The sequence below is a fragment of the Nannospalax galili genome, unplaced genomic scaffold (assembly GCF_000622305.1).
Source record: "Nannospalax galili isolate Female #2095 unplaced genomic scaffold, S.galili_v1.0 scaffold627, whole genome shotgun sequence".
In the NCBI taxonomy this organism is placed as follows: domain Eukaryota; kingdom Metazoa; phylum Chordata; class Mammalia; order Rodentia; family Spalacidae; genus Nannospalax; species Nannospalax galili.
The window spans coordinates 2,133,015-2,156,725 of NW_008355786.1; the positions used below are offsets into that span (position 1 = coordinate 2,133,015).

The window sequence follows — 23,711 nt, forward strand, 5'->3', positions numbered from 1 at the left end:
TTAGACATTTATAGCTTTGAATTTGGAAGGCTTTTTAAAAGAAGGAAAATAAGAAGAGTTGTGACTCTAAATGGGAACTTGACAAAATCAAATATCAGCTAAACTCATGAGTGCTTAATACTGTGAGACTATGCTGTCATATTTCTAAAGATAAAAATTCTAAAACTTTTTTAGGGCTTTTTGAGACAGAGTCTACCTGTAGCCCCAGCTGTCCTGCAAATCACTAGGTAGACAGGATGGCATTGAACTCACAGAGATCCGCCTGCTTCTGCCTCCTGAGTGCTGGGATTAAAGGCATTTTACAATTTGTGAGGCATAATGAGACTATCAAGCCTTTTTCAGTGTTAAGTGGAGAGAGCCCCTTGAAAAGACATTTTGTAGCAATCTCCTCAGAGCACATTTGACATCAGCATTCCTCAAGCTGTAGATCACAGGATTAAGTGCTGGAGGCAGCAAAGTGTATATCATAGCGAACAGCCTGTCTGTAATTGGAGAATTAGGTGATGTCTTCAGATAAACAAAACAACCAGTTGAAATGAAAATAGTGAAAACAATGAGGTGAGGCAGGCAGGTGGAAAAGGCTTTGGACTGACCTTTAGTGGTAGGAATTTTCAGCACTGTCCAGAAAATGTAAAAGTAAGAGATCACAACACAGATGACACATGACATGCCTAGACACAGGCCAATTCCAAAGCTTGTATAAATGACCATCAGTGTACCAGAGCAGGAAATCCTCAGTAAAGAAGGAATGTCACAGAAAAACTGTGGGATCTCATTGGCTCCACAGAAAGGCATGGAAAATGTGCCAGATGTGTATATAGCTCCAAGGAATAACCCAGTGGCCCAGCAAAAGGCTGCCATCAGCACACAGATACCACCACTCATGATGGCCTCATAGTGCAGGGGACAGCAGATGGCTACATAGCGGTCATAGGACATGGCAGTCAGGATAAATACCTCTCCTGATGAGAAGGAAGACATTAATAGTATCTGGAGGGCACAGCCTAGGATGGAAATGGAATTGTTATGAGTTAGGCTATTAACAATGAAATTGGGGATTGGAACTGATACAAAGAAGGCATCCAACAGGGACAAATTCTTCAGGAAGAAGTACATGGGTGTTTGGAGCTGCAGGTCCAGGGTGATGAGAGTGATGATGAAGAGATTATTCATTAGGACTGCCAGATACATCACCAGGAAGAGCACTCCACACAAAGTCTGAAGCTCCTGGACATCAGAGAACCCAACAAGGATGAACTTGGTCACGGCAGTGACATTAGACATAGTGGATTCTTTTCACTTCCTGTCAGGTGATGAGAAAAGAACAAAGAATTGACACTGTCTCAATGAGTTGCACTATAAAACAGTGATAGTCAGTTGAAATGATTCAGAAAATTACCTTAAATACCTGTACATTTGAATTATATTCTCGTGTCTTTCTCTCCCCCACTCGTCCTTAACACTCCTAATCTTGTAAGTTTTCCTTTTTCTTCCTTTTTCTTTGAATTTCATGTATTATTACTGTATTTAGATCATGTCTATGGACTTTTTATCTTAAGTATGCCAGATTTTCTCTCTCTCTCTCTCTCTCTCTCTCTCTCTCTCTCTCTCTCTCTCTCTCCCTCCCCCTCTCTTTTCTTTTTCTTTCATTCAACAATATTTCTTTTTCCTTCCTCTCTCTTTCTCTCCTGTGTCTTTTATTCTAGACATTTTACTTATGGTTTTGTGCATGCTAAGCTTGTTTTCATACCACTAACTCTACCTACAGCAACCATCTTTTTAAATTAACAAGATTTAACATGAATAATATGTGATGTCAATTGGACATATTAAAGTTGTGATTACGATAAGGTTGTGTAAGAATTTTCATGGTTTAAAGTTGGGGTGGGCTTCTTTACATTTAATGGTAATAAAGTATTCTTTTATTAATATTGAGTATATCAATTTTCTGGAGGAAAGAATTTTAAATTTGTGAATAATAAGTCATGATAGATGTTTAAGATGATAGGTATAAAACTGTCTTAATTCCATAATTTGAGCATGTATCAAAATATTACATTGCCTTATATCAAGTACAATTATTATCAATATGAATGAAAAATAATACAGAAAAGTAAAATACAAAATATGTAAAAATTAAATGTCAGAGTCAGGTGTGGTGGTGCAGTCTTTAGTCCCATCACTCTGGAGGCAGAGGCCGGCGGATGTCTGTGAGTTCAAGGCCAGCCTGATAGTAAGTTCAGGTCAGCTGGGACTATGGGGAGACCCTCTCCTGAAAAGACAAAAAAGAATTTCATTTAATCTTATTCACTCAACTTTACCTATCTACAGGATGATTACAATTTTGAAAACAAGGAATTGTGCCAATTTGCTGAACACCTTTCGTATCAACTGGTTTTGCAACGAGTTTCACTACAAATCTTTAGAAAAGCATGGGCGATATTTAGGGGCTATTTTCTTCTAAAACCATTGCTATTGGCCAATGGGTAGCTAACAGCACAATACAACCCTTGAATATGCCTCCTTTCTCAGAGGCAAATCGAAAACAAATTCCCCATCCTGTTTCAAATCAGGAAAGTTTCAGATAAACATCCTGCAATGTAAATGAAGATTTCTCATCCCAACAGTAGCAGTTTCTTTAGATTAGATTGGTATTGCCTCTCCTTGCAGTGTCAAAGATAATTTCTTTGAAGTGATAAGAATCTTTTTTTATCAGAATCAAGATAAAAAATCAACCAAATCCATCCACCTTACTCTTACTCTTCATGTATTTTGCCATATATGTTAAGTCCTATCAAGTCAAGCTTTTAAACTCACATGGAGTCTAGTCAGCCTATCTCGAGTATCTCCCTTAAAGAATATCAGCTTTCCCACTTTGAGCAGTAGTCATTTGCCAATATTTGCTCAGTTAAGGTTGGGGCCTGCTGCTCATTTCACCAGTTCCATGCTGGCTTTTTGTTTCGTTTTGCATAGATCTTGTGCATGCTGTCACCATTGTTGAAAGTTCATATGAACAAGTTCCCAAGGCATGGAAGACTGTTTCCTTATGCTCATGTACCAACCCTGGCACTTACAATGTACAGCACTATAAACATACCAAAACACACATTGATGGAGAGGTTATAGATCCTAGAGAAAACCTTATCTCTGTCATACCCCTAGACAATGTAATTTTATACTTTATCCTTAACATTGATCCTCATATATACAGACAATTATATCATATGCTACTCATCAAAAAGCTGCCCACTACAAAAGATGGAAAATCTTACGGAGTTCAACAACTGGTCCCACACAGAGACTATGTGTATGAGTGACGCCCAGACCTAAGTGACATAGCTACATTTGAACCTATAAATCTAAGGCTCATGGAACATAGTGAAACAGGTGTACAATGAATACTAATGCATCCCTTCACTCACAAAACTGAACCTTCCTCATTCAGCAGAGGGTGATGAACAGAGAAGGCCACAACTGGCCAAGGTGTGGAGAATAAAAGACTGCAGAGTATATGTGCATTGGTAGGACTCCTATATTAAACCTCACCTACCCAGGGCTCAGGGACCATTGTGGAAGAGAATGGCTTTTATACTTTGATCCCTTTATAATTTTGGAGATCTCAGTACTTTCCAATGCAGTGATAATGATTAAATTATTATCCTGCCTTTTACCGTTATGTTTTCTAGCTGATTTCTGTGCAGATTAACAATTTCTAATTCCTTGGGACTCCCTGAAGCCCAGCTTTCCATGGCTTAGGATTTACATAAGGTAATCACAGTAAATATTCAATTTTTTTCTAGATTATTTCTCCTTATTATGTCATATTGAATGTAATTTTCTTTCAATAAAAACTGATATGTTCTAATATATTATTTGTATGTTCATGACATATTTAGAGATCACTGGTGACTAGGGCAAAGATATACTTCATTGAAAAAAGTCATATGTGTTTCATACATTGAAGTAAATTATAGATACAAAAATATAGATTTCTGGAGAATGTGTTCTCCACTGGAGGAGTTAAAAGATAAACACTTGAAAATAATCTAATAATCTAACAACAAAATCTCTCAGATGATGACACATTTTAAGCAACAAAATCTCTTGATTTAGAGATTATCCACATGGGTGTATGAGGTTAAGGGCATGCAGGATGTTCACACCAAAATGCGTAGGACAAGTGTAGTAGTTAAATATCTTTGGAGGAGAGAGTTTTTAAATCACAGTTTAATGTAAAATAAAGGTGAACCACAATTGGATTATTTGGGAGAAAGTAGTCTGTGGTGAACAGGGAGAATGTGTGGTAGAGGCATGAGAACTATAATGACAAGTCAGTCCACCCCAACTCTCAGGCTTTAGAAGTAGAGAAAGAAGGAAAAAAGAGGTAAGAAGGGTGAAGAAGTCAATATTAATTACATTGCTTTTGGTTTCTGCCCTGATTTTCTCAGTATCAATTATGTATAAACATTTTCATTTTAATGATTGTAAACTTTTTGTCAATAGAAATTTTATCAACTTGAATTTCATACCTTGAAACAATTCAGATTCTTTAACTTTCTGGGAAAGTTATCAGATATGTAGGAAGGTTTTCCAACAGGTCCACCTGGGCAGGGAAAGTTTCTCATACACTGTCAGTGTTTAATGTAGTGGCTGATTATCTGAAAGTACCATAGAACACCTAATTCTCTTTTGTAAATTCTATATTCATGACATGCAGTTACATATTTAGACTTCTGATAATACTCAAAGTTCTGTGCTAAACTCTTATTTATTTACATAGAAGAATGTAAATATAAAGAACAAGGAAAATATTTACCTTTTCACAAAGATTAATTTTATATCAGTTGATACATATTAGACCCATTGGTCTCTAACAGATCTTTTTAAGGCACTTGGGTACTATCTTGGGATTCTCCAAAGGAAAACATCTTTCTGGACAGTATTCCTTATTAAATAGATATGTCTTCAGACAATTATTTGTGTACTAATTGGTGCTTCATGTAGACTGGATTGATCAGTCAAGAAAACACAGTGGAATAAATCATGAAGAACATGCCAATGTTTTCCAGAAATAAATTACTTATGCATTGTCTTTATTAAACAGAGCGTAAATCTGTAGACAATATTATAATTGTAAGCAAAAGTTACAATATATAAAATCTGAGAGCTTTTCTTAATGATTCTTGCCTTGCACTTCTGTGTTAGTTACCTTTGTCTTTCTATGACAAAATCCCTAAAAATAAGCAACATAAGAAATGAATGATTGATTTTGACACATAATATGAAGGTACAGTTCATCATGGCAGAGAAGGCATGGCCACAGCATCAAGGAGGAGGGCTGTTCACAGTGCATCTACCATCAGAGACCAGAAAATAACAAATGCTAACACTCGGATAGAAGTCTTTTTCCTCTCTTTTTTCTGCTGTTCGGTGCATCTTCCCAGCCCAGTCAAGCATCTTTGGAGATGCCCTTATAGATACATCCAAAATCATTTTACCAAAATGATTTTGAACACCCTCAAACTGAAAACAAATATTAACCACCTTAGCTACAATCTTTGTCAACTTTTGGACAAACAAAGCACTCTTAAAATGTTACACCAATGATTCTTAAAGTACCATATTCATTTCATAATGCAAAATGCATTTAGTACATCTTTAAGTGTTCACAGTACCTTACCAGGTCTAACCTTGTTCAGAAGTCTATTGTCCATAGGGCTAGATAGAGGACTTAATGGTTAAAAGTGGTATTGCTCTCGCAGAACTTCCAAATTCAGGTCTTAACACCCATGTTGGATTGCCTGTAACTCCATCTTCAGGGGATCAGATGCCCTCTTCTGATTTCTGTGGGCATCTGAAATTACATTTACATACCCATTTATAGACAAAAGGGGGTAGAATGAAAAATTAAATAAATATTTGATAAAAAATTTATGGTCCAATATTTTGAAAATTTTCAAAGCAACTTTTTAATCATGAGACTCTGTTAGATCAATAAATACATTACATATTTCATATATACAATGTCAAGGAGTAAATATTCCTATTCCAAAAAGGAAGAAGGAGGGATTCCATGGAAAGATTTAGGATTGGGTCAAAGCAAGACTAGAACCCAACAGGAAAAAATAAAAGTTTAAATCTCTATTTCAAATATGAGGTTTCTGATGGAACCATCTACTTTGCTATATCCTTGAGCATACACTATCCCTCCAGGTCTGCAACTTATAGCACATGTGACCTCTCACTTCAGCTGGCTCTACTCTGTTTCTATAGCTTTCTTTGGTGAATATTCAATGTTCTTGTATGAAATGTACAAAAGCTCAATAAAAATACTTAAAAAAATCAAAGTGGGGTCCAAGCTGTTCCTTCAGATTCTTCCCAGAACTGTGTCCACAGAAGTTTTCTCTTGGAATTGTTCTCTGGAACAAAGGCCTTGTTCTCTTTACTAAAACAACACATTCATCTTTATATTGGGAATGAGGAATCTATCTTATCATCTTATCATAAGATTTTCCCTATTTGACCCTGTGGTGGTTTGTATGAAAATGTCCCTGTTAGGCTCCAAGTATTTGGACATTCTGTCCCCACATGGTGGTGCTGTTTGGGGATGTCAAAGAAGGTGTGGCTATCCTGGAGGAAGAAGAGTACTGGGGATGGGCTTAGAGAGTTCTTAAGCCTTGGTAGTTCTTGAGTTGCTCACTTGTTTCCTATGCCAGCTTGAAGATGTAGACCTCAGGTTCTGCTCCTCCTCTAGCCACTTCTGCCTCCATGCCTCCCTGCCAAGATGGACTGTAATTCCCCTGGAACCATAAGCTCAAATAAATTCTTCCTTTCATAAGTTTCTTCCATCAGTGATTCTATCTCAGCAAAAGAAAAGTTCTAATACAGTTATTGGTACCAGGAGTGAAGTGTTGACTGTTAAGAACCTGACCATGTGAGGTTGTGGAAGAATGTGGAAGACTTTGGAAGTTTGGGCTAGAAAAGCAGTTGCTTGCTGTAAGCAGAACTTAACAGGCCATTCTAGTAAGTGCCTGGAAGAATGTAGTGCTGAGAACAATGTAGTTCCAGAGGGAAATAAGGACTTAAGCAGGACTTAGGATATTTTGGCAAAGAGTCTGAGTGGATTCTGCCCTTAACCAAAAAGCTTGTCTGAGGCTAAGTTGAAAATCAGTGGACTAATTTCTCTGGCAGAAGAAATTTCAAGATAGCCTAATGTCAAAATTGTGGTATGGCTATTAAAGGTGAATATTATACAGATTTACAATAAAAAAGAGAAAATAGGGCAGAAAGAAATACAGAATGTATAGAATGTATTGAAAAAAGCACTATAGGAAAATTAACTTTGGAGCGAAGGCATGTGCTGGAGAGGATCCTTTTGATAAGGAGATAAAAGTGATTAGGGAGAGGCCTAGAGATTTTCACTTAAACAATGGAGAGAGTGCCTCCAGTGCAAGACCAATTAAGCCTCCAACTTGTGAAAGGAAAATGCTGCAGGGACCATTGAAGAGAAAAGTTTCTAAAATGGATAAAGCCAGCTGGAGTCCATCCCAAAATTGTAGCCAAACTTGGAAGTGTCATTCACCTGGTGCTGGCTTTAGAGGCATGAAAGATGGAAGAGTGAAGGGGTCATCAGTTCTTCTGAGGTTTCCGAGAGCTGTCGAGGCCAGGCAGCATGCAGGTGGGGTTTCTGTGCATAGAAAAGGCCCTGATAGACCACTGCATGAAGCTATGTAGGTGAAGTCTCATTGTCAATGGAAACCCCAAGATGTTTGAGATGCCAGAGCGGTGAGGCATCTGCCAAGAAGACCTGCATACAGGGAGTGGTACCAGGCCAAGAGAGAGATGTATGTTGCACACAGCAAACCTGGAGAGGCTGAACCATCTAAGCCCTTTGGATGTAAAGTCCCAGAAGTTAGACATGGAACTACTGGATTTGGTGTTTGCCCTGCTGGTTTTTGGTGTTGTGTTGATCTGGTATTTCCTTACTATGTTTCTGTTTCTCCCTTTTGGAATGGCAATGTGTATTCATTTCTATGATATGTTGGGAGTATGCAATTTGTCTTATGATTTCACAGGGGTTACAGTTAGGATATTTTCCTGAGTCTCAAGAGATTTTGGACTATGGACTTTTGAATAGTATTGAGACTGATAATGACTATGGGACTTTTAAAGTTGTATTAAATGTATTTTGCATTTTATATGATCATGAGCCTATGGCGGCAGGGTGCAAAATGTTGTGGTTTGAAAGAACATGTCCCCCATAGGCTCCAAGTACTTGGACATTTTGTCCCCAGATGGTGGTGGTGTTTCGGGAGGTCTTCGGAGGTGTGCCTATGCTGGAGGAAGCATATCACTGGGGGGTGGGCTTAGATGGTTCTTAAGACTAGCCAGATCACCAGTTGCTTTCTTGCTTCCTGTGCCTGCTCGAAGATGTATAGCTTAGGTTCTGCTCCTCCTTCAGCCACCTCTGCCTCCAAGATGGGCTGTAATTTCCTGGAACCAGAAACTCAAAAAATTCTTCCTCTCTTAAGTTTCATTGGTCAGTGATTCTATTGCAGCAACAAAAAAGTGACTAATACAGACCCCTACTGAACCAGAAGAATATATATGACCACAAATATGCATTATCTGTGCTTGATATTTTCATAGCTCTTTCTCTCTGTCTCTCTGTCTCTCTCTCTCTCTCTCTCTCTCTCTCTCTCTCTCTCTCACACACACACACAAACATTATTCTGAGCTGGAACAAGATATGCTTATAAAGGTTTAACGATATTACTTTAGGCTACAAAAGAACCCTTTTCTAAGCCTACTTGCTCTAATGCTTTGTGTTGCCCCCGCACCTTGTAATTTTACTTGTTCTCTGAAGCTTCTTTACCCTGCCATGTGGATGCGAGTACCCCACATGTCTGATCTCCAAACAGACTTTAAACCTGTATGGCTTCTTTGCTTTCTCTGTCCCCCCTTCATTCTTCTCCTCTGCTCTTTCTCCCCTGTACTAAAATGAGCAGATTTGAATCTTACCAGGAAAATAAGCAATCATTTGGAAAGTTATACTCCCAAATTGAAGCATTATTATCACAGAATTGCAAAATGAGTATCCTGATTCTATATGTTAACCTTATACAATCAAATTGTCTGACAATAAATATAGTAACATCGCTTTTATCTTCTTATTTCTGTGAATGCAAAAAAAAAACCCTATCATCTCACAGGGATAAGAGTCCATCCTGGAGTCAAATATGAGTGAACATGGCCAGAGAACACAGATTCAGATTAGCCCATGTTCCATTTCCAATATGGAAGCAGTTTCATCCAGTTTTTACAGTAATAAAAAAAAGGAAAGGCATAAATCAAGACACTTTTCAAAAATATTTGTGGAAACATGAAATAAGCTGTTATAGTGAAAGAGAAATATTAGCTACAGATATCAGATGCTATTTGATGACACTCAACATTTTGATTGGTGAGAGCTAGGGGTTTGTTAATTAGCACACTCCAAAAGGTTTTAATCTGTTAGTCACAGGATGTTTAGTTAGAAAGAATGGTAGGCAAGAAATGGCTAGTTAGGGGTTAAAGATGTCTTAAGATGAATGATAATTAGACTCTGGACCAGTAGCATTTCAAATAGTCTACAATCATTGAAGTTCTGTTCAGCTGATCAGCTTCTGTAGAATGTTCAGTATTAAAATTTAGCTTTTCCTGGGAACTTTTGTTCACATTTCCTCAGGGAAAAAATTTATCTATTTGTCTTTCCAGAGTTAAAAATTGTGAAACTTGGCTGTAAATGGTGATGCAGTATGCCACTGGAAGACACTTTGAATTGTTACATGAAGTGAGACCCTTGAACGAGTATTATGTAGCAACCTCTTCAAAGCCAATTTGACATCAGCATTCCTCAGGTTGTAGATCACAGGATTAAGGGCTGGAGGCAACACAATGTATATCACAGTGAAGAGCCTGTCTATCATTGTTGGAGAATTAGGTGATGACTTCAGATAAATGAAACAAGCTGTTGTAACAGGAATAGTGGAAATGATGAGGTGAAGCAGGCAGGTGACAAAGGCTTTGGACTGACCTTTAGTGGTAGAAGTCTTCGGGACAGTGGAGAAAATGTAAAAATAATAGATCACTACACATATGAAATATGACATGCCTACACACATGCCAATTCCAATTCTTGTATAAATGACCATTAGTGTGTCAGAGCAGGAAATCCTCAGTAATGAAGGGATATCACAGAAAAACTGTGGGATCACCTTGGAACCACAGAAAAGCAAGGAAAATGTCCCAGCTGTGTATACAACTCCAAAGAATACACCAGTGACCCAGGAAAAGTCCACCATCAGCACACAGACACCACCACTCATGATGGCCTCATAGTAGAGTGGACAGCAGATGGCTACATAGCGGTCATAGGACATGGCACTCAGGATAAATATCTCTCCTGTTGAGAAGGAAGTCATTAAATGTATCTGGAAGGCACATCCTAGGATGGAAATGGAGCTATTCTGAGCTAAGCTATTGACAATTAAATTGGGGGTTGGGTCTGGCACAACAAAGACATCCAACAGAGAGAATTTCTTTAGGAAGAAGTACATGGGTGTTTGGAGCTGCAGGTCCAGAGTGATGAGAGTGATGATGAGGAGATTATTCATTAAGAATGCCAGGTATATCACCAGGAAGAACACTCCATACAAAGTCTGAATTTAGTGGACATTGGAGAACCCCAGGACGAATTGATAAACTGCAGTGATATTGGGCATAATGGTTTCTTCTCACTGCCTTCCAGGTGATGAGAAATGAACAAAAACTTGACACACTCTGAAAGAATTCCACTGATAATCAGAAATCCAAGTGGAAATAATATCAGGAAACTACTTTAAATATGTCTGTCTTTGCCTAAAATTCTCTTTCATTCCTTTCTGCCTCTCATACCCACTCCATATCCATCATGTCTTCTTTCCTTTGAAAACTTGTTTAATTTTAAAAATTATATATTAATTGTTTATGAGTGTTTTGCCTTCATATATATAAGTGCACTTGTTGTGGACTGAATTTGGAAGGCAGAAGAGGGTACCATATTTCCTAAAACTGGAGATATAGATCATTGTTAGCCACCATGTGGGTTACAGAAACTAAACCCAGGTCCTGTACAACTGCAGTCAGTCTTCTTAATAACTGAGCCATCTCTCCTACCCCTTTATGCCTTTGGGTTATTCATTTCTTTCTTTTTTCTTTGCTTTCTTTCCTTCTTTCTTCTTTCTCTGTCTTTTATTCTCCTCTGTCTTGCATCCTATGGGTTTTACTTACTGCCATTTTTATGTTTAAATTGTGATCTGTCACTGAGCTACAAACTTAGCATTAATGTTTTTAAAATGAAAAGCAACATGAGTAATATGTTGTGGTTGCCGGCTGTGGCTGCGCTCCTCTGGCTATGGCCGCTCTCCTGCTCTTTAGTTCCTCTGATCAGTTGTCTGGTCTGGAACCCAGGGCTGTTGAGGAGTCTGCACAAGCATCACCGCATTCAGGGATAGGAGTCCAGGTTCAGTGACACAGATTTGCTTTATTGCAAGAAAGTACGGGCTTATATAAGGGTTATAGTCCAATCACAACACAGCATATGGGATCCCTTATTAGCATGGCAGACTAGTATCCTATTACACTCTAGCAGGCCAGATGCCCCATTAGAAGCAATGCATTCCAGCATGATAGGTGTGTAAGGCAAAAGGCAAAATCAGTCACAAGATTTTTAACAATATGTTTAATTATTTATATCATTTTCTTTTTAGAATTTTGAAAGAAAAAGTATAAGAATTTTTCATGGTTTGATGATAATTTCATTTCCATTAAGTTGCAATAAATCATTGGTTTATAAATATTGAGTGCCTGAACAATAAGAGCAGAAGAAATGTGTAAGGTTACAGGTATGGAAAATATCCCATACATATTATTAAAATGTATCAATGTAATACATTATTCCTATAATGTATACAATTATTGGGTTTATATGATTAAATAAATAAATGGGAAATCAGAAATATATAATTTAAAAGATAAAATAAAATGGAAGACTTGCATTCATTCTTGTAGCCTCATCCTTCCTGTCCATAAGTGGATAATTTACTCAAAACAGAAATTGTACCAATTTATTTAGCATTTGTGTCAACTATTATTGTACTATATTTTATTACAAAGTTTTAGAGAAAATGTGGTAGAGACATATTTTTTTTCTTAAACCTTTTAACTCTTCATTTGAAACTTCATATGCTCAGTGTGTAACAAACTGCAGATTAATAGTCTTACATCTCTCCCTTCATTTTGTTTCCTTTGTCTTAATCTTTGGAGCAGAGCACTGCTCAACTTGCACTTAGTCATACTTGTTCAAGAAGAGCTCACCTAATGTTAATAATCAGATTCCTTCAAACTGAAGACAAGATATGAGTGGATATGTTGAATATACTTGCTCCTGGTTTCAGTGTACATGCTTCAAGTTTTTCTCCATTTAATGTGACATTTACAATGGGCTTGTATTAAAATGTCTTTATTATGTTGAGATATGTCTCTATATCATGAGATGCTCCAAGACTTATATTATGAAGGAATGTTTGATTCACTTTATCCCAGAAACCCCTCAATCAATAAAGGCATTTCTACTGTTTCTGGTTGCCCCCCAGATCACAATAATAAGACCCTCTTCCTGAAGATACCACATACATTGGTCATAGAACATAGAGCTATCAAGTTGTTATTGACCATAAAGCTTCCTCACTGTTGGCTAGCTCTCTAAGTATTGGAAGTAGCTAAGTAATCTTCTGGGGAAAAATAAATCATATGTAGTGGTGAACCCTGTGAACTGTCAAAATGATCAACATGGCAAGATGTGTCCATGGGTGTATTGGTGACACAAATATTACCAAGGTAGCAAACAACTTTCTAATTGGATATAGGCTTTTTCCATAGGTAAAAACACATGTGTGGTACTGCATATATGGTTCTTGTGGCTGGGGAGGTCATAGGCCTCAGGGTTGAACCTACTACTATTATTTTGTTAAATAGACATATTATCAAAATACTCTCTGAAACCATATCTTTCTAGCTAGAGACTACTGAAGTTTTGAGACCTCATCAGAGAAGTCTTTGTATGGTGTATTGTAGTTAACAGAGACACTCACAAGTGGTGAAAGTGAAAAGAATAGATCACTGCAAAATACCGAGCAACAAATGAAATATCTAGATCACATCCTCCCTTGGCTTCATAGAACATCATGGAACTGTAAGAGCCAGAAGGCATGGGGGACCAGAGAAAGGCAGTCTCTTCTGTACTTGACAGAATTATTGAACTCATGATCTCATAGCAGGTACAGTTTCTTGCAGAACACCTGAAGGAGATCAAGCCATTCTCATTCTAGCATGGAGTGGGGTTATGATCTCTTACCCCCAAATGAGACCTATAGAGAGTTAATGGATCCTCAGAGATGGAGAATCATTTTTCTTTTAGCATTTGGCCCCTGGTGGTTGACCATGTCCTATTGGACAGCCTCACACCCAGAATTATATGATCAGAATGAATTGGGGCAAATTGGTTATTAAACTGGAAGCAATGAGTGCCCAGGCTTCCCTGCTGGATAGTAAGGGCCTGGACATTCCTGTTTTGGGACCTTCTTCAGGCCATCCCAATGATTGAGGACTTAGGGTTTCCTGCTCACTAGTAGGGATCTACACATTCTTTTCTCATCTTCTCTCCTTGGACCTTGAAACTATTCTTCTGAGGCTTGAAGTGTGTTTAATAAGTCAGGGCTGCATGAGCTCCTGAGTGTCCTGACTAGATCCATCTGGTCCAATGTAAAATCCAATATAAAATCAAAAGAGAGAACCTGAAGGCTAGGCCAACTTACTTTTCATACTCAATCAGACAACAACTAAGATAGATCAATAATACATATAGAATCAAACTTAAACTCAACAAATGTAGGCTTGAGATCCATACCAGAATCATAAGCAACAAAATAAATCCACATGCCAAAACCAAAATGAAAAAATAATAAGACGAAAAACTAAAGCAATATGTCTCAGCAAATACCACCAGTCCTATTGAAGAATGTTGCAATAACAACTCCCTAGAGGTCACCCAAAACAAAGTATGTAAACGAAAATTATAAACATGATCAAAGAGTTCAATATATTAAGAAAACACACAAGCAAAGTACTGAAAAACTAAAAGATAATAGAGAAAAACTTCTTACTGAAATCCTGAACGAGCTAGACATAGTGAAAAATCTCAGGCAGAAAGGAAAAACGTAGGGGAAAACTCAAAAATCCAATTAGAAATGACGGGAGAAAGTCTTTCCCACAGAGTGATTGAAATGGAAAAGAGAATATCAAAGAGTGGATTATAAAGTTGAAAAACTGAACTGCTCAAGCAAAGAACATGAAAAAATTAAAGAAATGGAATATGCATTAAATGTGGGATAATATGAAAATACAAAATTACTCATCATAGGCATAGAGAAAGGAGAAGAGTCCCAGGTCATTGACATTGACCATTTATTACAGAAGAAAAAACATCCCTAAATTAAGGAAAAACAAACCCTTACAGATACAAAAAGCACATAGAACACCAAATAGACATAAGGAGACTCTCCATGTCATACCATACTAAAACTGCTAAATATGCAGAGAAAATATTGAAAGAGAAAAAATGAGTCACATATAAAGGAAAAAACATCAAAAACACAACTGACTAATCAATGAAAGCTATGAAAACCAGAAGAACCTGGACCAAAGTATAAAATGTTCTAAGTGATCATGATTACCAACTATGAATACTTTATTCATAAAACCTATTACACTTGAAGGGAAAATAAATATCTTCCATGACATTAATAGACTGAAAGAATTCATGTCCAGAAAAACATCCCTACAGCGACTACTTGAAGCAACACAAAGGACTGAAGAAAGGAACAACTACACCCAAGAGGCAACAGAAAGTAAATGAAGGAATAATTGTGCAACACATTTAGACCAAAGATGAAAATAGAAATTAAAATGATGATAACTAGCACACATCTTTCTAAAATAACTTTAAAAATCAATGGCTTCATTGCCCAGGTTAAAAGAAAACATGAATAAGCTGAATGGATTAGGAAACAAAATCCAAATTTTCATTGTCTTCAAGGAAAATCATATCACTTTCAAGGACAGACACTATGTTACTGTGAAGGGTGAAAAAATATTGCAAACAAATGGCATAAAGATATAAGCAGGTGATGAAATTCAAATAAAAAACAAATTAGACTCCATTCTGATCAAAGAAATGTTTGACTGAGAAGATATTACAATAATTAGTGTATATGCATTAAATTCTGGTGCACACAATTTCATAAAAACAGTACTACAGGACAATAATGCACAGATTAACCCCAACTCAGTATTATCAAGACCCCAGTATCTTGAATAGACAGGACAACTTGACATAGGAATAAACAGAAAGAAACATCAGAATTAAATGATTACTACTAATACTGAATCAATGAATCTAAGAGCAGATTCTACAAAAAGATAAACAAGATAGACAGACCCTTAGGCCAGATAACCAAAGAAAGAAAGAGCAATGATGAAAGGGTAAACCTCACAACAGAAACCAAAAAACAAAACAAAACAAAAATTCCAGAAGATAAGTGAATCCTTCAAAATCTATACTCTAAGGGCTGGAGAGATGGTTCAGTGGATAAGGGCACTGACTGCTCTTGCAGAGGACCCAGATTCAATTCCCAGCACCCTTTTGGTGGCTAACAACTGTCCATAACTCCAGTTATAGGAGAATATGATGCCTTCTTCTGACCTCCGTGGGTATTGCACAACACGGGTACACTTACACAAGCAAGCAATACACTCATTCACATAACTTTAAAGAATAATAATAATATGTAAAATATTTTAAAACTATATTCAATTTGAAAAACAAAAGAAATGGATTAATTTCTAAATTCAATGAAACCACTAAAGGTAAACCAAGTTTAAACAAATGCCTAAAATACAAGAAAATTGAAACAGTAATACAAAAACTCTCAACTAAAAATGTCCAGGACCATATGGATTCACAGCAGAATTCTAGTAGACATTTAAAGAAGATCTACAACCAATGCTACTGAAAGTATTCAAAAGGATAGAAATAGAGGGAGAACTAATAATTTTCTTCTATCAAGCCAGTAGTACTCTAACACTGAAATTAGATAAAGATACAACAAATAAAAACTGTAGACCAATATCTTTAATGAGCAGAAATGTAAAAATTCTCGATAAAATACTTCCAAATCACAGACACGTCAAAAAGATCATCCACCATGATTAAGTTGAGTTTATTCTAGAAATGCAGCAATGTATCAACACATACAATACAAAAAAAATGTAATAAATCATAAAAATAAAGTTAAAGACAGAAATTATATGGACAATTAAATAAATGCAGAAAAGTCCTTTGACAAAATCCACCATGGATTTTTTTAAAGTTCTAGAGGAAATTGGAATGGAGCAAATTAACCTTAATATAATTAAAGCTCTGTAAAACAAACCCAAGGCCAACAATTTTCTAAATGGAGAAAAAATTGGAAGTATTACCTTTAAAATCAGGAATGAGACAAAGCTGTCAACTATCTCCACCCCTTTTCCAAATAGGGCTTGAAACTCTTGCTAGAGCAATAATACAAGAAAAGTCAATTAAAAGAGTACTAATTGGAAAAGCAGAGGTCACATTATAACTGTTTTCAGATGATATGATACCATACATAAGCAATCCCAAAAATTCCAGTAGAGAACCTCAAGAAATGATCAATACTCTTGCCAAAATGACAGGTTAGAAAATCAGTGTAAAATATTAGTAGCCTTTCTATATAGTAATAATAATCAATCAAAGAAAGAGATCATGGAAATCCTCCCATTTAAAATCACCCCCCCAAATAAAATAAAATAACTAGGAATAAACCTGACCAAAGGTATAAAATATATCTACAATCAAAATTTTAACTCTTAGATTGTAGAAGACAAAAAGAGATGGCTAGGACTCCAGTGCACATGAATTAGAAGAATTAATATTGTGAAAATGACCATCCTACAAAATAATCTATAGGTTCAATGCAATGCCAATCCAAATCCCCACAACATTCTTCACAAAATTAGAAAAAAACCCTAAAATTCATATGGAATCACAAAAATCCCTGGATAGCTAAAGCAATTGAAATTTGCTAAAACCACCTGAGATTTGCTAAAGGTGGAAAGAACACACAATGAAGGAAAGACAGCATTTTCAGCAAATGACTGAAGCTGTTAAAAGTGGATCACCACCTGAAGAAGAATGAAACTGGAGTTTCATGTATCCACCTACACAAATTCAGATCTAAAGACCTCTATGTGAAAAGTGTAACTCTGAGATAAGTGGAAGGAAACATTCGTAGTACATTACAAATATAGATACAGAAAAGTACTTTCCAAATCAGACATCATTTCTTCAGGAAGTAAGCAAAACAACTGACAAGTGACAATTGTGACATCCTTAAGCTCAGAAGATTCTGTGAAGCAAAAGAAAGAACCAGTGAATTGAAAAGGAAACCTAGAGAGTGGCAGGGGTGGTCATAGGTCTTAGAGAAAATCCCAAGACTGTCCTATCCCTAGACTGATATGATTCCTTACTGTATAAAACTTATGTATGTTTATACTTACGTACAAATATCCCAGTCACTGCTCATCAAAGAAGCCGATTTTACACCAGTTGGAGACTATTACCAATTGCAACTAGTCACACATGGGAAATGTCTATTAATTGCCCAGGTCTAAGTGACACATCAGCAACACAACCTCTATATCTAAAGCTCATGGAACATAGAAGAAGGTAAAGAAGAGGACATTAATGAATCTCTCACTTCTCTTTAATGAAGCTCCCTCATGCACCAGGGTCAGGAACACAAAAGGTCACAAAATGGCCAAAGAGTAGAGATCAAGAGTTTGATAAATTCTGGTCCTTGTACAGGACTCCTTTATTAAACTTCAACCACCAAAGGCTCAGGGACCATCACAGAAGATGGGAAAGAAATATTGTAAAAGCCAGGGTAGAAGTGCATAACCGTATAGTGTCACGCCATCTTCAATGGAACCCACATGAGATCCTCCGTGGGTTGAGGCTGAAACTTCAAGGAAGGTTGCCTCTTGGAACTGGCTGTGCTAAAAAAGAATGTTATGTACTTGGTGTGCTTTTACTTGCTGTTATCTTTCTCACTGTCACTGTATCATGGGCTTTCAGGGGGCCCAGAAAGCACCTGGTGTTCTTGACACCGCTGTCACTGTCTTTATTGAAATCTTTTAATTATCCTAGTATGCAGCAAGAGTTCTCAGGAACTCAGTCAACATGGGATGACTTTTTAGGATCTAAGGGGTTAAGGAATGACTTAGAAGCCCGATGGCCCACTACAAATAAGCAAGGAATGTTATCAAATAGTTAAAAATGCAATATCAGGTACAGCTAATGTTGAAAGTATGTGATGGGTTAAGGTCATTTTGACGTGAAACCACACAGCTGAGTGGAATCCTGAGTATGTGAGAAAGGCTGGCAGTGAAGGCCACGGTGGGGGTTTGCTGTCTGGTGCCAGGTCGATGGGATGGGGAGGTGTGTTTTGGTTGTACATGATGGTTGGCAGGGTTGTTTTGCTTTTATCTCTGGAACTGTAAATCTTGGCATGGCTGTTCTGCAGTTTCTGTTGGGGAGATTTTGCAATCTTTGCTGTATATATCTCAAACCTTGCAGCTGCAAAAATTACACTCAGACCTTCACCAAGCTCTTGTGTGTCTGTCTGTTTGTCACTCACCAAATCCTTGCCCACTCTCTCGAGGACCCTGTTTCCGTCGGACTGAACTGCTCCAGTCTGGGCTGGTCTGTCGCAATATAGAAACACAGTCCTACAAGTTTCTGGTAACATGCTCTTATGGTTCTTAGACAATGGTGTCAGAATGCAAAAGTTCCACACAAATTTAGGCAGACAAAACCAAGCATAGAACTCAGAAAATAAACTGCAGACCCCAATCTTATCTATAGAAATATTGACAACTGATTGCTCCTAGGTGAAGATGAGCTGATCTTCCTAAAACAAGGGAGTGTAGATATGCTGACTAGACCTCAGTGTTTGGACTTACACTGGGGAATGTCCATGGATACCCCCTTGACATAATGGGGCTTAGCAGGGATGACAGAGTATATGGGCTCCATTGGGGGTGTAATGGGAGGTGCCAGTGGATTCAGAGGTAAAACGATGATTCAGAATGTTTGAGATGTCTGTAAGAAACACACAAAAACAATTTTTAAAGAAAAGAATCAAGTAAAAAAGAAAAAGACCGAAATGATGGGTTATAGATCTGGACAGAGAATTCTGTAAAAAAGAAATAAAAATGGCTAAGAAACATTTTAAAAATGGTTCAATATACTTAGTAATTGTGGGAACGTAAATTAAAACCACTTTAAGATGTCATCCTACCCTAGTCAGACTGGTTAAGATCAAGACAACAAATGATACCAGATGCTTCCAATAATATAGGGAAAGGAGGCTACTCATTCAATATTGGTCTCATGCACTACTGGTAGGATTGCATTCTTGTGCAACCACTATTAAAAGCAATGTGAAGAACCCATAAAAATCTAAAACTGGGGCCTGGAGAGATATCTCAGTGGTAGGAGCACTTATTCCTCTTACAGAGGACCTGAGTTTAATTTCCAGTACCCAGAGGGTGGCTATTTCCAGGGATTCCAATACCATCTCCTGACTTCTGCTGGCATTGCTGACACAGGTGCACTTACACTTATGCAGGCAATACACTCATACACATAAAAAGAAAAGTAATAAATAAAATATTTTTTAAATCTAGAAATGATTCTGCTATATAAACTTACATTACACCACTCCTTGGCATATACCTAAAGGAGTTATCCTCCCACAGAGATATTTGAATATCCTTTTTTGTTGATGCTATTTTCATAGCTAAGAAATGGCAACAACCTAAGTTTCCCTCAGCTGAGGAATGGTTAATAAAAATATGGTACATTTCCACAATGGAGTTGTTGTCAGCAAGAAGAAAGATAAAATCATAAAATTTGCAGGTAAATATATGGAACTAGAAATTGTTATACTAAGTGAAGTAACACAGACTCAGAAAAACAAACAACATATATTCTCCCTCATTTATGGATCTTAGCACCAAATTCTCATATGTGTATACATATCTTGATGTAGCCACAGAAACCAGGAAAATGGAAGGCAAACATGTTTATAAAGGGAAAGGAGGAACCTGAGAGAGAGAGAGAATGATAGTAGAGACAGGTGTTACCATGGGTATAATCACTAAAATGGGGGCATTTCGCTGGGAGGAGTAGAGGAAGGGTTATACACAGCAGCATGAGAGTAAGGGGAAGAAGGAGAATATGAAAAGAGAGATCATAGAGGAAGTATTATCAAGGGGGAAAGGTGCACAATGTACAACTTTGGTGAGGAACCCTTGTTAGTTTATCACTGCTGGCTGAAAAGAATGATTTTTAATAGAGTGAGACTAGACATGCTTAACAGACGCCAGTGGATATACCTCTGGACATTTGGGTGTATAAGCTTGTATATTTCAATACATATTAAAAATATATGATGTCTTTTGGAAGGGATAAGGGGGTAGTAGACAGGGAAGTGGAAATGAATATGGCTGAGATGTATTGTATGAAATCCACAAAAATTCAATAAAAACATATTTTAAAAATTAAAAACCAAAAAAGTGGACTAGAAATTTAGGGGGTATTTAGGTGGAGGTGGATCTGACATGAGTTAAGGCAAAGAATTTGGGATGAGTATGACAAAAGTATATTGTACGTAAATCACAAAATATTAATGAAATATTTATTAAAAACAATACATTGTTATTGACTGTGAGGAAAATTAAATCAGTAAAGCATATATTTTTCAAATGATTTCCAACTACCACCTTTTAAAATATCACAGTTTCGACCCTTGGAGTAAGAATTCAATGAAGTTTTCCATCATTGCCTTAAAACTTTCTTGAATGTGGCATCTTTCATGTCCATGTCTCAAAGGTGAACCCCACTGCCTACCAATACCCCACCACAGGAGTGATCATCTTGTAGGACCCAGACACCCTGGTATGCAAGTGGATTGCACTTCTCAGGAGAAATGGTTTCTCTGGATCAAATGGGGGTTATTCCGCACTCTGCAATGACAGTTTCTTCACTGATAAAATTATGTGTTCCTACCTGAAATAATAACCAACCAGACCACACTTTGACATTTAATGTTTGAGAATGCATAATTCTGACTGCTTTTCCTTTGCAATTTTGGAGTTCTTGTCAATACCTCCAAAGATAGGGCTCCTCAATATATTTATTGTCAAATGCCTTTGGTGCCTTTTACCAGGTTTTACCAGTATTCATATCATTCTATTTATGTATAAAACTGTCATTTTTTGTGATTATGAACTTGTACTAATGACTTATTAAATTATTTAACATACACAAATAAATTTCTCTGTCTTCATGAATATAAACAAAATTATATAAATGTAATTTTTCACATGATATGATACTATGCCTAAGAGATCCCAAAAGTTCCACCAGAAAACTCCTAGAACTGATTGACACTTTCAATATAGTGTCAGGTTATAAAATCAATCTACAAAAGTCAGTATCCTTTCTATATACCAACAACAAGCAACTGGAGAAAGAACACAAGGAAATATTCCTAATCACAATTGCTATAAAAGAATGTCTTGTAATAAATCTGACCAAAGACACCAAAGATCTCTACAATGAAAATTTTAAATTGTTAATGAAAGAGATTGAGGAAGATATGAGGAGCTGGAAGGACTTCCCATGTTCATGGATTGGATGAATTATTATTGTTAAAATGACTATCCTACCAAAAGCAATATATAGATTCAATGCAATCCAAATTAAATCCCTGTGACACCCTTGACAGAATTATAAAAATGTATCCATAAATTCATATGGGAGGCAAAAAAGTCCCTGGATAGCCAAATCAACCTTGTGCACAAAGAGAAATGCTGGGGGGATTACTATACCAAATCTCAAAGTATATTACAGAGCCATAGTCATAAAAACAGCATGGTAATGGCACAAAAACAGACATGTAGATCAATGGAACATCATTGAAGCTCCAAACCTGAGTACATGCAATTTCAGCCACCTTATATTTGAAAAAGGTGCAAAGGACACATAATGGAGGAAAGACAGAATTTTCAAAAAATAGTCTTGGCCAAACTGCATCTCCACTTGTAGAAGAATGAAACTAGATCCTTATCTTTGGCCTTGCATAAAAGTCAACTCCAAATGAATCAAAGACCTCACTGTGAAACTGGAAACCCTGAAACTATTAGAAGAAAATATTGGCAGTAACTTACAGGATATAGGTATAGGATAGGATTTTCTAAATCAGACAGAAGTTGCTCAGGAATTAAAGTCAGCAACAAATAAGTGGGACCTCATTAAACTAAAAAGCTTCTGTACGACAAAAGAAACAATCAAAAAAGTGAAGAGAAAACCCACAATATGGGAAAAAGTCTCCACCTGTGACACACCTGACAGAGGTTTAACATCAAGAATATGTAAATATCTCAAAAAACAAAGAATCGAGTAGCCAAATGACGCAAATAAAATATAAGCTGAAGATCTAAACAAAGAGTCTCAAAGGAAGAAATAAAGATGGCTAAGAAACATTTCAAAAAACGTTCAATATTGTTAGTAATTAGGGAAGTGCAAATTAAAATCACCTTAAGGTATCACCTTACCCCAATCAGACTGGCTAGGATTAAGACAACAAATGATACCAAATGATGGCAAGGATGAGGAGAAAGGGGAATGCTCATTCACTGCTGGTGGAATTGCAAACTCATACAGCCTCTGTGGAAAACAGTGCAGAGAACTCTTAAAACCCTAAAAACAAACCTACCATATGACCCAGTATACCAATCCTTGGCATATACCCAAAGGACTCATCCTATTGTAGAGGCTGTTGTACCACCATGTTTGATGATGCTCTTTTCATAACAGTTAAGAGATGGAACTAACATAAGTGTCCCTCAACTGACAAGTGGTTAGTAAAAATATGGCTACACAATGTAGTTCTATTCAGCAATAAAGAAAGATTAAATAATGAAATTTGCAGGTAAATGGATGGATCTAGAAACTGTTATACTAAGTGAAATAGCACAAACGACATATGTTCTCCCTTATATGTGGCCCCTAGCACTAAATCCTTTTAAATTCCAGCTCCTTTTAATAATATGATGCTATCTATACAGCAGTCCCTTATGCATGAAATAACTACCATCATCACAACTTTGGCTAAGCCTGATCATTAACCATAATCACAATTGGGCTTGTTGACTGTTGTGCTCATTCACTAAAGGAGTGCCAAGCAAGGTCACTGGACCCTCATCTAAGTATCCAGCCACTCTTCTCAGCCAACTAATCCAGTCCTGGAAGACAAAGTAAAAATGAGGAAGAACCCAATAGAGGGATGCTTTTGGAAACCCTTGTAAAGAAACTCGAATGGACTCTCATATGAACATTTGAAAATTGCCCTGTTCTGACTTTTTTCTAGTTCCCTGTCTAGAACTTGTAATGCTGATTATTCTTGTCTTTCATTCTCCTTCACATT

At 36.9% G+C, this 23,711-nt stretch overlaps 1 protein-coding gene and 1 pseudogene across 1 annotated transcript; both read right to left on the reverse strand.

Annotated features, from left to right (window-relative positions):
• Window positions 1–327: 327 nt before the first annotated feature.
• LOC103750375 (olfactory receptor 14A2-like) lies at window positions 328–1,284 on the reverse strand. Its single transcript, XM_008853423.1, has one exon. It carries the CDS (start codon window positions 1,282–1,284, stop codon window positions 328–330), a length of 957 nt encoding a protein of 318 aa, XP_008851645.1.
• An 8,474-nt stretch (window positions 1,285–9,758) lies between these two features.
• LOC103750358 lies at window positions 9,759–10,763 on the reverse strand (annotated as a pseudogene).
• Window positions 10,764–23,711: the final 12,948 nt, after the last annotated feature.